Genomic DNA, 15,696 nt, shown 5'->3' on the forward strand with positions numbered 1-15,696 from the left:
TTGCTCGAAGGATGTTTGCGAGCCCTGGAGCCGAAGCATCCAAGAGTTCCCAGATCCCTCCAGCAAAGCTATAATTTTGCTTTGCAATTGCAACCAACCACCGAACAGGGAAGAGGAAAGAAACGCTGTAAACAAACCCAAATCATTCGTTTGAAACTCCTACCCTGCCCCTACGAAACACGCCGCCCTCCCACACAGCACCGCGGGCCCAGCACCAGCGCTGGCCTTCCAGGAACGGGGACACACGCGTGAGCGGCGCCGACGCCGCGGGGAGGGCGACGGACCAGCCCGGCCCTGCCCCGAACCGGTGGGAAACAACCTCCGCGCCGAGGGACGGGGAGGAGGAGACGCCGCTTTGCGGAGGATCTGGCTAACAAGGGTGTCTGCAAAAGCTACTGCGTGCCAAGCATCGGTTTCGATTTCAACTCATCGGCAATTCCCCCCAAATAAATCATCATACCATGATGGAAAACACATCAGCAATCTGCACAGAAATCCCCTTGAGCAAGAGATTTGGCCCCACTGGCATTAAAATGCATTGGTTTTTTTATGGACAGAACCAACAAAACTTGGTCATTTCCCACTAACCTGCCTGCAAGACTTGGTTCATTCATTCTCAGGAAATCCACGCTTGTTACTGCTGGTTTGTATCAAACAGCAGGTTGAATCACACCCTCCTCCATGGCTCTTACTTGCAAGCTGAGGTACCAGCAAAACATAAATATCTCCTTGCATAGAAAAGCAGTTTACATTTCCAAAGTCTCAGTTCCACTTCACGCAACCTATAAAAAGGGAACACACAATTTTTAGGGTGTCTCCTGAAAATTCACCCACGCAGCTCCCCTAATTTTTGTTGCTGTTACGCAAGACCCAAACATGACCCTTCTGACTTAACTGCATTCTTCAGACCTTTCTGGGGCAGAGGAGCTGCCGCTGTCTCTGGTGGTGAGCACGGCATATGCTAAGCAGTTCGCATCCTTTGCATCACATTCATTTTGTGGAAGTTCCACGCAGCCTCGCCCTGTTTTCCAGGCAAATAAAAGGAAGAAGGTGCTGCAGTGCGGTCAGAGGGAGCTGCACCCCGAACCCGCTCCCAGCACGTTGCCGGCACCATCCCTCTCCCACCACCACCATGTCCCGCTGCTCCCGCAGCGTCGGCTCCGGCCGCACTGGCGGGAATTTCGGCTCTTCCTCTGTAGCTCTTCCCCGGAATCGCCGCAGTTCCAGCGCTGCCTCGTGTCACCGGGGCGGTGCCGTGGGCTACCGCGGCGGTGCCGTGGGCTACCGCGGCGTGGGCTGCTCCAGCAGCAGGAGTCTGGACGGCTCAGCACGCTCCATGCCCACGGGAGCTGCTGGGAGCTGTTCTCCTCCGAGACACGGATACGGCTTCGGTGCGGCCGGCACGGGGCTCGGCTGCAGAGGCGCTGGCTTCGGCTACAGGGCTGGGGGGCCGTCCAGGCCACGCACCATCGCGCCCATCACCATCAACGAGCAGCTGCTCCAACCGCTCTGCCTGCAACTCAATGCCAACGTGCAGGCAGTGAAGCACCAAGAGAAGGAGCAGATCAAGACCCTCAACAACAAATTCGCTTCTTTCATCGACAAGGTGAGCTGAGAACCCTCCCCAGCCCCAGCTGCAGGCGCTGGGGTCCAGCTGAGGAGCCCAGCATGGAATCCTTGTAGGACAACTCGGTTTAGACATTGAGGGCAACTCACATAAAGTGCCAGTTGAGCGCCACGGTTTATGAGCCACTTCAGTGCGCAGGAACTATTGCTCTGATCTCTAGGCCTGAGCGCAGGTCAGGAACAAGCTAAAACCAGTTTCATCAGCCTTCTAGATCCTTCCCGCTCCTCTCTGCACATCCCAAATTTACGGCAAATCTCTCATTTCTGGAAGTGATTAGTTTTTTGTGCATTTTGACACAGGTGGCCCAGCAACAGCCTACACGCCCGAGCAGGTTGGAGTAGGAAATGCTGTGTTCACACGTAGCAAGAACAGGAACATGCATTTCACCGCTGTCGCACGGACACTGGCTCTCTCTTAACCCTCATCTTGTTTCCCATTTTCCTTTCTGGGATTCAGGTTCGACTACTGGAACAGCAGAACAAGGTCCTGGAGACCAAGTGGAGCTTTCTGCAGGGTCAGAAACCCCCCAGGAACAGCGTTGTGCCCGTGCTCGAGGTGTTTATCGGGCACCTGAAGAAGCAGCTGGAAGCGCTGGGGTGCGACAGAGCCCAGTTAGAGACGGACCTGAAAGCAGCACAGCAGGTTTTGGAAAACAACAAGAAAATGTAAGTAAAAAACAGAGAAACGGGAGCACGGGGCTCAAAATGTTCGAGATTTGTAAAAAGGCAGAGACCATGAACTTTTCGTGGTAGCATATGGCTCCCAGAGAACTAGTAGGTAGATGGAGAGATCTACCAGGGTTTCAGGATATAACATTAACAGAGACGGAGGAAACAGAGGGTGTCCCTCTTCCAAGTTCTCTTTCTCTCCTTCCTGATTCATTTTGAAACGTTCGGCAGCTATTTGCTGTCACACAGGTCCAATGAAAACAGTTCCGCTGCAAATACATAAAGACGCAGAAACCTCTCTGCAAATATATGAGGAGTTTCACTTCTTGAAAGAAACCCAAACAAAGATGTAATTGTGCTGAACTCCAACAAAAATCTCTCATTTTCCCACGCAGGTACAAGGACGAACGCAGCCAGCGGCCACGCACCGAGAGCGAGTTTATTGCCCTGAAGAAGGTGAGCAAGGGGCTGTTTGAACTCTCTGGGTTCAGGTCTTCGGGGTGCACGCGGTGATTTATTTCCCCAAAGCAGCACACAAAACAAGTACGAGCAGGAGTTGCTGCTTGGGTTTGCTTGAACTCAGATCAGTAGCAGCTGCGTAATTGGGAGCTGGCGCGCGGTCACGGCACCGAAAGTCCCTCACCCCAAGGGGAGCCCCGTGTCTGCTCTTGCTAACAAACTTCCTCCTTCCATCCCCAACGCGTCTCCAGGACGCGGACTGTTTTTTCTTAAACAAAGCGGAGCTGGAGGCCAAGCTGGAAAGCCTGAAAGAAGAGGTTGGATTCCTGAGAACGTTCTATGAAGAGGTAAGAAGCCTCCCTGGTGCTCCAGCCATCATTTCACTTCCCAGCTGGATTTTGAAGCTGCTGGTCCCAGAGGATGGGGGAAGAGGGGGTGACACAGGGCAGCAGTCACCGCTTGTGGTGTTTTCATCTCTGCTCGGTCCCTACAAAGCGGGACAAAGCTGCACAGCGTGGGTCACAGCAGCTCGGGGCCGGACCAGCATCTCTGACCAGCTCAACCCTGTGTCCTCACCAGGAAACCCGGCAGCTGCGGGCGAACATCTCGGAGACTTCAGTGGTGGTGCAGATGGACAACAGTCGAGATCTCGACCTGGGCGGCATCACTGCAGACGTCAGGGCTCAGTACGAGGACATTGCCCGCAGGAGCCGGGCAGAAGCGCAGGCCTGGTACGAAAGCAAGGTGAGAAAACCTGGCACAGGGAGGCGTTGGTGCAGTTTCTCCCTTCAAACCAACTTCAGACCCAGAGAAATGCTCCCCCACTCTCCTGATGTGCTCCGATTGTGTGGGTTTGGGATATGCAGTGGTGTCTTTTGGGCTTTTTTTAGTTTGAGGAGCTGCGAGTGACTGCAGGCAGAAACGCCGCCAGCCTGCAGGAGACAAAAGCCAAGATCGCCAAGCTGACACGGAGAGTCCAGGCACTGAGCAGAGACCTCCGCGGTGCCAAGGACCAGGTGAGCACAGCCGGGGCTGGCTGTTTCACAACCACGCTTTAAACCCATCTCTCGATAAAACATCACGCTTGAGGACAGCAAGAGACAGCTAAGACTGACCATGTCTCGCTTCTCGCAGCGCTGCAGGCTGGAGGACGCCGTGGCCGACGCTGAGCGGCGTGGGGAAACGGCCGTCGAGGATGCAAAGCACAAGCTGGCCGAGCTGGAGACAGCCCTGCAGCAGAGCAAGGCGGAGCTCACCCAGCAGCTGCGCGACTACCAGGAGCTCACCAACATCAGGCTGGCCCTGGACATCGAGATCGTCACCTATAAGAAGCTGCTGGAGGGCGAGGAGAGCAGGTGGGTGACAGCCCAGGGCTGCACAAGCTGCTGTAGATGCACGTGGTGAAAGAACAACCAACCGGGCAGCGCTGTTTTGGAGCTGCCAGTCCTGATGCGGATCAATTCCTCCCGTCAGTCCTAACTGACCTCCACCAGCGCAAACCCACCCAAACAGCCTCCAAACAGCAGGAGACGAGCTCCCATTTGAGGCTAAAGGGCTTTGCATTTGAGGACAGACTGATTATGTGCAACCTTTTCCCATTCTCCACAGGCTCTGTGCAGAAGGCAGCTTCCCCGTTGGCATCCGTAAGTTGGAGCGGTCACCTTCTACTAAACTCAGGCACCTGCTGCCTTTTCTCCGGGAAACTCCCCAAGCTGACACTCGGCTTTACTCTGCTTTTCGCGGCCGTTTGCCGCTCGCAGGGAGGTCTCACCCACCCAGAGCCCGGCTTTCCAAGTGCCCACGTGTCCCCCAACAGAACCCCGTGCTGGAGCATCACGGGGGTCACGGCGGGGAGCTGTGGGGACGGCAGGGGCAGCAGGAGCTCCCTCGGGAAGGTGCCGTCCACGAGCAAGTCTGTCAGGAGCACCGCGTAAGGAGCTGCAGATAAAACAAGGCTGGAAACAAAGCAACGCACGCGCTTTTCTACCAGCACACAGCAACGGCCAGGCTGGAGCTGGAGCATGTGCTGCCCCAAGCTTCACGCCCATTTTCCACATGTGTGGATATGAACAGAAGAAAGGGCTTTTCTATGGTCAAAGGTTCTGCTATTTCTGCTAGGGAATCCAGGAGTGAGAAGGGCTAAAATCCCCCTCATCACTCTAACTGCGCAGTTCAAACAAGTTGCCTTTAGTGCCATTCCCTGGTCTTTCCTCTCCTACAGATTCAAGGATTAAAATGAAGTGTGCGAGAGGGCACCTTCTACCTAAGAATATTTTCATTAGAGCTTTATCCAGCCCAGTTGTCTTAGCAGCGCCTGCCCTGGATCAACCTTGTTTTGTCAGCCTTTTACATTACACATACACCCCTGGCATGACCATCACCCAAATTGCCAACCTTGCAGTTTCTCTGCCCGTGGCATCGATTTCATTGATTATTTGTCCCAAAGGACAGATCTCAAGGGCTGATGCTGTTTGACGGCAGTTTGCTTATGTACTTGTGTTACCTGTTGTGACACTGATCCTCAGCTTTCCCCTTCCTTCGGGGTTTTTAACGGGCTGGTTCCTCTGCTGCCACAAACGCCATCGTAACGGAAGAGTCTGGGGCCCAGAGTCCAGCGTCAGGTGTGAGAGGGACTGATCCATCGGCGTGTCCGCACCTAGAACACAAAGCTCCTCTGTGATCGCGTTCAAGGCAGCCAAACCCAACTCCAAGCACATGGAACCAGCATCAGTTCCTTCCCCAGTTGTCCTGTACCGAGTGCACTGAGCTGCTAAAACCCTCTTTGGGAAGAAAAAGGGGAAGCAGGGATTTCTTTCTAATGATCTTCTATCTTAGCAGCAGCTTTCATCCTAGTTTTAGTCTTGTACCTCCAATAAATTGACATAGCAACCCAGTTACCTTCATTCCACTCCTTCGTTTGGGGAAAGGAGAGTTAATTCTTGTCTCTGCTCCAGGACCAAAACGCTCACAGGGGTCTAAAAGACGTGAGCAGATGTGCGAGGAGAGGGTTCTAACCTCTCTCCAGAGCAGCCCAGAGCTGGAAACGCAGCTCCCTCCATCCCCACGAGGAGCAGGATCCATTCCAGCAACACAGCAAGGCAGCAGAAACAGGTGCTTCCCAGGTTCCGTGTTCATTAGGACAGGGCGCAGCCCCAAAGGATTTTTCCCCCAGGAAAAACAAACAAAAACATCTTAGAGGGCACTGACTAAGCAGAGATGCTTCAGCAATTTGCATAAATCTAACTGAAACTTTTTATTACTATTATTGATTGCAAAATCCCCCTAAAACCATCCCAAAGTGCCTGGGGTTGCCTGGGAACTCCTCAAAGCTGCGCAGCAGGAGCTGCTGGAGCGTTTGACGTCCCCTTGTCCTCCCTCTGAGCCCAGGAGCAGCCCGGGAGCAGCCCGGGAGCAGCCCGGGTCCCGCTCGGGGCTCGGCCTGGGCAGAGCTTCATCGCACCCCCCTGCAAAGGGGCCCTCAGCAAAGGGCCCCAGCCCGTGTCACCCACCTCTCCCCAGGCCATGGTGCCCCGGCACAGCGAGAGGCCAGAAAACCTCTTTTCATCTCTCTCGTGTATGGGGTGTTGTCCTTTGTAACCTCATCAAGCCAATTAGGCTTCCCATCAAGCTAATTAGGCTTCCCAGGTGGAAGCCTTCCCAGGATAGGAGTTGTCTCCCCCCACCTTGCTCCTCCCTGCCCAATGGGGACTCAGCCCATACTGGTTTTGTGCCATTTAATTCCTTTTAAACACAGGAGGGGGTCTGGGCAGCGCACAGGAGGGTAGAACATCCTTCAAGGGCCTGGCAGCCGCGTCCTGCCCGGGGGGAGCATCTTCCCAACCTCTCTGCACAGCTCCGAGCCCTTGCCTTGCACCGCCTGGGCTGGATTTCTCCTGGAGAAGCTTTTTGGGCGGTTAAGCCAAGACCTGGGATTGACTTGGGGTGCTGGGCCATCTCACCTAGACTGAGCTTTTGCCCAAGAAAGGCTGGACCAGATGGTCCTTGTGGTCCCTTCCAATTCTATGGTTCTACAAATGGCATCTGGTGACTCCAACATTCAGCTCCTCTCTGCTCAGAGGAGGAAGATGGTGCTCAGTGAGGGGCCGGTCTCAGTCCTGAGCAGGGGCTGGGCTGAAGCCAAGTGTTCAAATAAAACCAGTCCTACCAACCCGCTGCAAAGACTTGCAAAGACAGACTGCGCGGGCAGCAAACCCAAAATGCTGCCCGAGCCCCGCGTGGTGCCGTGGTGGGGACAGCAGGGCCTGGGGACAGCACGAAGGTGACAACACGGGATGTTCTGCAGAGCTCCTGAGCGCCCAGGGCAGCACACGCAGGGAACTCAGCCGGGAGCGAAGAAGCACGAAATAGGGAAACTTTATTAATGGCCTCATGACAAGGTCTCAGACCACAAAGGCATCAAACACGAACCAAAGACACAGCGCTAGGACACGGCTGAGCATGCAGTACAATTCTGGGCAGTTTCTTGGAGTTATTTATCGAACAATTCTTCCTACTGCAGTAACGACCTAACTATTTTCCCCGGCACGTTTAAGTTGAGGACACATTTTGGCCGGAACAAGTGGTTATTGTAACGATGCATCACCAAAACACGTGTTTTCTCTGGCTGGAGTAAAGACACCAGATATCACTAGATACGCTTTGAGATGTAGGGTGGTGAACACACACCCCCAAGGATGGCGAATGGCATCTCCCATTCCAGTGTGCTACTGAGAATTTTAAGCAACTTCATAACCCTCAAGCTTTGGGCTTCTTTCAAGGAGAGGGAAAGGGCAAGGGAGGGTTGTTTATGAGTCACTTTGCTATAAAGAACCTGAAGGTAAATCTGCCTGCGGTAAGAAATCGGCTTCATTCAGGACTGTTGAATTCCACTTCCAAAGAAAATAAGGAGAAACCCAAACCAGTTTCACTGTTTTCTTCTTGGTCTACGTAAAGAAAACAAACCCAGGCTGAAATCTTAACAAGGGTTGGCGTTTTTCTGAGGACCCCAAGGGAATAAAGTCTTCCAAATCACATTAAGACAGAGATAATCTTCTGGTCTTTTTTGCAAAACCACAGCAGAAATGCCACTGAAATTATTGCTTTGCCCTTCAAAGGGTGAAATCCAGCCCTGAGCAGGGGGTACCACGCACACAAGTAACAAGAACGTTATCCCTCCTGCTTCACTGGATAAATTTCACCCCCAGGCTTGAGCCTGCGCTCGGCGGAACGGCTCCCACCCGGTTCGGCAGGGCAGGATCAAGCCTTAGGCGTGATGCGGCAGGGTCGGGTACTCTGGGATCTCTTATTCCAATTCATCACTGCAGAAATTTTGCAGCCAATTTGTCCTATAAAAGGCAACGAGACTTTTCTTTCTACGGTTTCCCTCCTCCCGTGCAACGGGTACAGCCGATCTCCGCTCCTGGAGTTACTTTCGGAAGCTCCTCCGGCTGGACGAGGTGGTGGTGATGGTGTAGGATTTGGAGCCACCCCCCGAGGAGAAGCCGAGCGCCCCGCTGCCCATGCCAGCTCCCAGGCCGATTCCTCCTCCCAGAAATCCACCGGAACCAGTATAGCCCCCTCCGCCGCTGGAGCTGACCACGGCTGCGGCACAGAGAGAAGCAAAGCAAACGTAAGCACCAGGGTTCTCCAAACCCTCACAAAAAGGGCATTTTTAAATTGCAGCAACCAGATGAAGATGCTCTACGATCTCCTGCAAAACTGACCTAGGTACATTTTGCCTGGGGCATTTATCCTCACGAGGGTTGAGCGGTTCATCCCCATCACTCTATCTGGCTCAGGACCCCCCAAAACACGGAGAACCCCAGATCCTGACCACGTTCAGCTCATCTCCTGGTGCATCAGAGGCTGTGGGCGCGTGGTTCACCAGCTCCCAGTGGCAAAGAAGTGGATGACAAGTAGAGCCACTGGTTTAGAGCTGTAGATGGCATCTCTGAGACACCAGCGCCTGTCCAGTGGCCAGGCAAGGTGAGTACCCAACGCTTCCCAAGCTGGAAAGCTACCCTCTAACATCACCTTTGCACCAATTTCCAATCCAGGCAACGCATTTTCTCATTAGGGCACTTTTCTCCATACAAAAGTGGGAAGAAGGATCAATATTTCCCCCAAGTTAAATTTTGTGCAGATGACTTAGAGCTGAACTCTGCCACGGAGCCACCAGCACTACCAACCTCTGTCCTGGGGGGCTCCCATTTAAGAAGGAGACTGATGGGTGGCAGGAACCGTGGCAGGGCACCGGGAGGCTCCCGCACGCAGTCCCCGCTGCTCCCCACCTCCATTTTTTACAGGCATATGGGCTACGCGTAACTACTATAAATTATAAACTCAACTCACAGATGTTGACGCTGCCAACTCCATCACCAGCCAACCTGTTGGAGAAGAAAAACATCAAGGTAAAAAGGAAGAGGCCGGGTTAGACTCTGCATTACTCAGTGTTCCCCCGGGGCCTCATGTGAAGACAACGGCAGTGAGTTATTGCCGCTGTTGTAAATAATTCAGACACGATAAGTGTGCCATCCAGCGCTTTGTTCTGGCCCTACATTCACCAGCTCTGTTATCACCTGGGGGGTGCTGAAAGAGCAGCCAAGCTCTGTCCTAATTCCACAGGGATTTGAGCCACTTGGAAATTTTCTGCTACAGCATCAAACGTACGATGGAAAACAATTTTTTTCTTCTTTGCTTATTTTCACTGAAAGTATCAAATTTTCCCCAGAACTTGCCAGTTTGGCTCTTCAGCCAAAGCATTTTTCAGGGCAAAAAATCAGTTTAAAATGCAAGGTTTTCTCTTCCATATTTCCTTGCAGAACTTGGAATCGGGCCCTCACGATGTCCCCAAGCAAAGGGAACAAAGGGCTGGACCCCTCCCCACGTAAAACCCACCGGTTGCCCCCACCTGCTCTCCTCGCCCTCCAGCAGCTTCCTGTAGGTCGCGATCTCGATGTCCAGGGCCAGCTTGACGTTCATGAGCTCCTGGTACTCGCGCAGCTGCCGGGCCATGTCGGCTTTGGCTTTCTGCAGCGCGGCCTCCAGCTCCTCCAGCTTTGCCTTGGCATCTTTGACAGCCAACTCACCGCGTTCCTCGGCTTCGGCGATGGCCGCCTCCAGCTTGGCACGCTGAGGGACGGAGCGGGTAAGTCAGTGGGCTTCTCACCTCGGTGGAGGACGCTACTGCCCATGGGCTTGGGACTTTTACTGGCCAGACTATCTCTGTGTATCTGCAGAGCCCCGGAGCCATCTGCTCAACTTAGATCCCCACGAAGTTCACGCCTACGCATTATTTTGGGCGCTGGATGGAGACCAGCCTGCAAAGGAAGCTCATCTCGTCCCAAGATATGTTCTTCTGAAAAGCAGACCCTATTTCTCTCCACTGGCTACATTTTCGGAAGACTTCCCTCAGGTGATCCCCGGCCTCTCTGCCCACCCACACTGCACACAACAGCGCAACACCAAGGGCTCATGCAAGCTCAGGTTTTCTCTCCTGTTATGCCCCAGAGCTTGTTCAGAGCCTGTTGGTCTCCAGTGAGCTTTGATGTGAGGCAAGCGTGGGCTGGAGCAGACCTGCAGTTAACAAACAACACAGACCTACCCCAAAAACATCCCTGTGGGGCCACATCAAGCTGCCAGTCTAATGCAGCCTCAACTGTGCCCCCTGCGCCTCCAAAAACACCCCAAGTTTGGCAGGAAGGGCTCACAATGAACACATGCGCTTTATATTCTCATTCATTATTCAAGGGAGCTGCACCGGGTCAGCTCTTTGCTTGTGAGTGTGTGTTGAAGCCTCCCTGCCCTGAAACCAAATAAACACAAACGGATGAATCACGATGGCTTATCTCCAGCTCTGGTTATTCGCAGCCAGTTTTCAGCCCCAAATATGGTCTGAACCGCTCGCTGGTCTGGCTTTCACCAGCCATTCGATAAAGCGATAACAGCTCCCACAGAAAGCAAACAGAACTGCCATACGGCTGAAAAATTCTTTTATGTGCCCAAACATGGTGTTCCCTTCTGCAAAAAAGGGAGTGGACAGAGAGCCCAGAAGCAAGAGGGTACAAGGAATGCGTGTGGCTGGGAGGGAGGGAGGCCACCCGCAACCTTGTCCTTTGGAAACTGCATCCCTCCCCTCCTGCGCTCCCGGGTCGCTGCTGGGCTGTTCCCACCTACAGTTTGTCGCCTCTCAGCATGACATCGCTCACAACACAGTTTCTCCCTCCGGCAGGACTGAGGTGAGCATCGCAGCCACCCCAAACTGCTGCTACACGTGTTGTGTTACCCCCAGATTCCCCGCTCGGTGCTGCGGGAACTGCTGCTCTGCAGCAGGAGAATGAGGGCAGCTCCTCACCTGGGCCTTCGCGTTTTCGATTTCCCCCTGCAGCCTCTGGATCACGCGGTTGATCTCCGAGATCTCATTCTTTGTGTTGCGCAGGTCATCGCCGTGTTTCCCAGCAGTGACCTGCAGCGCCTCGTACTGTGAAATAAAACAGTGTAAAGAGAAGGATGGAGTCACGCTGGCGGTCAATTAACCGGCTAAAATCTCTCCCACTCACGACACATGGACTAACAGAAGCTGTAAGTGCCTTTATCTCGCCCATAACTCACCTTGCTCTGGTACCAGGACTCGGCCTCGGCCCGGCTGCGGTTGGCGATGTCCTCGTACTGCGCTTTGACCTCGGCGATGATGCTGTCCAGGTCCAGGTTGCGGCTGTTGTCCATGGACAGCACCACGGAGGTGTCCGAGATCTGGGCCTGCAGCTCCTGAAGTTCCTGCCAGATGCATTAGAAACAAAATCATTAATCACTGGTGTTTCTTTTGGAAGCCAATTAAAGAGCAAATCTGAGATGAAAAGGGAAAGGGAGGCAGATAACTATTGGATCAAAACATTCACTAATTAGAAGGAAACCAACCCAATCACATCAACCTTGCAAAGCACAAAGAAACAACAGCAGGAATGGAGCTACTTCTTATCACCACATTTTGATAGCAAGGTTAGTTTGCCCCACTACTGAGATGAGAATCCAGCATGAAACTCTAGTCTGAGAAGCCTGAGCATCAGCTTCACAACAAAGCGAGGGCCAAATTCCACCACCTCACCCAAGGATGAAACATGTCCAGCTCAACCAAACTCTTATCTTGCAAACAATGGGTAGGATAAAGGTGTCTGGGACAAGGAGCTTTCCTCTTTCTCTCACACAGCACACAAACACACCCCAGCACTGGCTATAATATTCTGGTTTTCCTCGTTTTCACACTGACAGCATCGAAAAAATACTGGCTACGTTTGCAATAAATCCCTCTCAGAACCCAGACAGGGAGAAATCCCTCTGACAGGTCACAGGACGTGCACTTCACTCGCAGGCTTATTTCTGCTCATGCAAGGGCAGACTCCACGTCTCCATCACCCTGCCTCTGGAAACCGCACATTCATTTTCTCAGTCACTGTTCACTCTTCTACATCGCAGCAGCCATGAGAAGCAGAAAGGACCTTACCGCTTCATAGAGAGCCCTCAGGAAGTTAATCTCATCTGTCAGCGCATCCACCTTGGCCTCCAGCTCCACTTTGTTCATGTAGGCGGCATCCACATCCTAAAAAAGAGCGATAATCCCTTGAGATTGCCAGAGCTTTGATGACTAAGTCCACACAGCCTTTGATGCCTTCCAAAGCAGCCATGACCTCCCCAAGCTGTCTCTTCTCCACCTTCATCTGCCTAATAACCCACTGTGTCCTAAAAATTATCTACCAGTGCACTAAATATGGCTGGTGTGCAGGACCCCGTGTGTTCTGTGGGGTCTCCTGGACCCGTGTCAGTTTGGACAGGCAGGGGAGGCCGTAGGAACGGTCCCAAAGAAAGATCCAGCTGCAATCCAGGATACCCGCAGGATCTGTGGCTCCTTCCAGCTTCCTAAAGAGACTTCAGCGCCTCCACCGAGGCAGCTTTCAGCCAGAAACCAGAGCTCTAATTCCTGCCCTGCAGGTCCCCAGGCACAGCTGGAGCAAAGAGAGTGCAGGGGCAAAAGAGGGAGAAGAGCTGCAAACAGGCACGACCAGGCCCAGCTAACACCCGTGGCACGCACCTTCTTGAGCACCACAAACTCGTTCTCTGCTGCCGTGCGCTTGTTGATCTCATCTTCGTATCTGCCAGAAAAAAAAAAAAAGGATTGGTGTGAAGTTAGAGCCTGGGAAGAGAGAGGACAAATACAAATGCAGAAGAGATGCGAACTGACTCAACAAATCCCCCTCTGCTGATCCAAGCACCTGCTAACACCACTGTCACTGTGCACCTCCTTATTACAGACATTTGAGAACATTTTGCAGGTGTCAATCACAAGCCACCATCCTGGTAAGAGCTGGGTATAATTATTCTCATTCTGCACAAAGCAGCTAATGCTTCAAACTCCTCATGTTGCTGCATCCCTTCCCTGGCTGTTCACCGTGAGATGGAGCGAGCTCAATCCTCAGCAGGTACCGATCACGCTCCACCAACTTCATGGGAGTTCCCTGATTTGTACCACTCGCAAACCTGGATCCCAGAGCCCTACACATCCTGCTGAACCAAACAGCAAGAATCTGCTACAAGAAGCCTGAAAATCATCCAAGGAACAGAGCAGGAACCACTTTCTCTGGCTGTTTTGGAATTGCTGTTGCTTGAGTTAGAACACCGCTGTTTATTTACGCAGTCCCGGCATGGCTGGAGCTGTGAGCCACTTCACTGTAACACCTCACGTACTCCCGCTCCACACTGGAGTCTGGCCCGTCTGCACCGGCATAAACTGACATTGTCCCTTGCAAGTTCAATGAACTGCATCTGTTGCTATTGCAGAGGAACATACAACCTGGAAATTACGCGATCGTGCTGCGTACGCACAGCCTGCAGCACAGAACGGAAATCAGAGATATGTAGAAAGACTGAGTTATTGTAAAATGGCTTGAAATTCCTCATTTCCTGGGGCAAGCTCCACTGAGCTGGTCAACAAACTGGTAAATCATTGAATATTCTCCCTGAACTGGCAGGGGCCTGGGGGAGCCGCTGTCACCCCTCGGTAGCCCAGCACCGAGCCCCGTGGCCAGCGCAACGCGGGCGGCCCCCGACTTCGAACCGCACCCTCGGTCAACGCACTTACCGAGTAAGGGACTGAAGCTCGTTCCCTGGAGCCTCCAGCATTTAAATCCCCCCTCTTACCCCAGATGTTAACTGAGAATTACTGTGTAAATTCGGCATATGAAAAAGAGGCAGATGACACACAAAGAACTAGTCGTGTTTTACGTATTCTACTTAGAGACTGAGATTTTGTTCGTATAAATGGGGAGAAGCAGGCTCTGAAGCCCAGTTCCTACACCCTCACCCCTCTGCCACACCAGGCTCCTCATTCCTGCTTCTCTTCTCTTCTCTTTGCACATGCAGGGTTTGGATTTGCATGGACCCGTAAGCTGAAGGAACAAAAACGCACCCGTGCGACTTGCGTTCATGTGACACACGTGTGAAATGAGGGCTCTGACTCCCCTGGATGCAAACCAGCTCCCGGCTGCTGCCTCGCAGAGGCGCAAAGTCCAACCGTGGCTGAGCAGAGTGGAGAAATAATTGAGCAGGGGTGGGGGAAACATCATCCCCATGCTGCTCCTTGGGAATCACTGGCTATTGACTTTCCCTAAACACACCCTGGCTATTATCAGATCTGTTTGTTTTCAGTTCCTGTTTGATCCAGTTTGCCAGCTCCCTCTTCTCTTTCTTTCCCTCTTTTTTTTTATTAAAGGCATTCCCCTGTACAGCTGGGTTGGGCACAGGTGGGGACAAAGGCTACTTTCTTCATGGGACTCCTCCCAAATGACATGACTCAAAAGCCACTGAAAAATGGCAGGCGAGCTGCTGCGTTCCCTGCCCACAAACCGAGCAGCAGTTCACCCATCTGCGGAGCTGCCCTGGGGCTCCTACGGACCCAAACGGGCACATCCCACCCAAAGAGGCCCCAAAGCAAAGCTGAGAGGATGGAGCCACTGAAGACCAGGTGGGAACAAGGTGCCAGGAATGAGTGATCTGGGCAAGAAGAATCCCTGGACTACACACCCAACTCATGGCTGGAAAAAAAACCCTAACTCTCCCTCCTTGGCAGAAAAGCCGGGGACATCTCTGCCAAGCTCCTGAGCAACCTGCCAGCTCAGCGACACCGTTAGATGGGAATATTATACGTTACTTGGTCTTGAAATCCTCAACAAGATCCTGCATGTTCTTCAGTTCGCCCTCCAGACGCCCTTTGTCGCTGAGCAAGCCGTCCAGCTGCCGCCGCAGGTTGGTGATGTACGCCTCGAACATGGGAGCGATGTTACTCCGGGCTGTCTTCTGGTCCTGGAGGAGGCTCCACTTGGTCTCCAGCATTTTGTTTTGTTGCTCCAAGAACCGGACCTGGAAAGCAACCAAAGGGTCATTTGTGAAAGCGGGAGGAAGGGGGAGCTGACACTACAGAGTTTGGATCCTGGGGGAAGGATGTGCCGTAGATGAGACAGTATCTGAAGAATTTAGATTGTTTGTACCAAGAATGTAAGCTCTGTGGGGTGATAAAGGCCATGAGGGAGCACTGCTGCTCTGGGGCTCGGCTTAGGACTTAAAGGCTTTGTCTGAACTCCAGATAAGCAGATTCTGCTCATCTGACACCTGACAGAAGCCATCCAGACCTCCAAGTCAGGCAATCACCCAGCTCCAGGTCTGGATTCCTTGCATTTTGAGGATGCCAGAGCTGAAGTTTACACAGGTCATAGGATCAATTAGCACAAGAGAGTAAAGCCGCAGAGGCACAGAGCGGTGCAAACAAACACAGCAAGCTCTGACCCACGTCAAGATCTGTTCTACGGGGATGATTCCTCTCCCAGAGGCCCCCTCCTCCTTGAATTTGGTGATTTGAAGCTAAAAGCCTGCGTTATTGGTAATACCAGCTAAACA

General features: G+C 52.9%; 2 protein-coding genes across 6 annotated transcripts in view; one reads left to right on the top strand and one right to left on the bottom strand.

Annotated features, from left to right (window-relative positions):
- Positions 1 to 1,132: 1,132 nt before the first annotated feature.
- Positions 1,133 to 4,688, top strand: LOC136000631 (keratin, type II cytoskeletal cochleal-like). The gene is made up of 9 exons (XM_065654566.1): positions 1,133 to 1,606; positions 2,084 to 2,292; positions 2,691 to 2,751; positions 3,006 to 3,101; positions 3,334 to 3,498; positions 3,645 to 3,770; positions 3,889 to 4,109; positions 4,363 to 4,397; positions 4,498 to 4,688. The coding sequence occupies exons 1-9, from the start codon at positions 1,133 to 1,135 to the stop codon at positions 4,686 to 4,688; spliced, it is 1,578 nt and encodes a 525-aa protein (XP_065510638.1).
- A 2,440-nt stretch (positions 4,689 to 7,128) lies between these two features.
- Positions 7,129 to 15,696, bottom strand: part of LOC136000627 (keratin, type II cytoskeletal cochleal) — a 53,369-nt gene continuing 44,801 nt past the window's right edge. For all 5 annotated transcript variants that reach the window (XM_065654561.1, XM_065654558.1, XM_065654557.1 and 2 more), the window contains 8 exons: positions 14,954 to 15,162; positions 12,839 to 12,899; positions 12,254 to 12,349; positions 11,365 to 11,529; positions 11,108 to 11,233; positions 9,665 to 9,885; positions 9,106 to 9,140; positions 7,129 to 8,355 (listed from right to left, as the gene is read on the bottom strand). In XM_065654561.1, coding sequence (XP_065510633.1) covers positions 8,180 to 8,355; positions 9,106 to 9,140; positions 9,665 to 9,885; positions 11,108 to 11,233; positions 11,365 to 11,529; positions 12,254 to 12,349; positions 12,839 to 12,899; positions 14,954 to 15,162 — 1,089 coding nt within the window. In that variant the 3' untranslated portion in view covers positions 7,129 to 8,179. The remainder of the gene's footprint in view (positions 8,356 to 9,105; positions 9,141 to 9,664; positions 9,886 to 11,107; positions 11,234 to 11,364; positions 11,530 to 12,253; positions 12,350 to 12,838; positions 12,900 to 14,953; positions 15,163 to 15,696) is intronic.

Source organism: Caloenas nicobarica, chromosome 33 (genome assembly GCF_036013445.1).
Source record: "Caloenas nicobarica isolate bCalNic1 chromosome 33, bCalNic1.hap1, whole genome shotgun sequence".
NCBI lineage: Eukaryota > Metazoa > Chordata > Aves > Columbiformes > Columbidae > Caloenas > Caloenas nicobarica.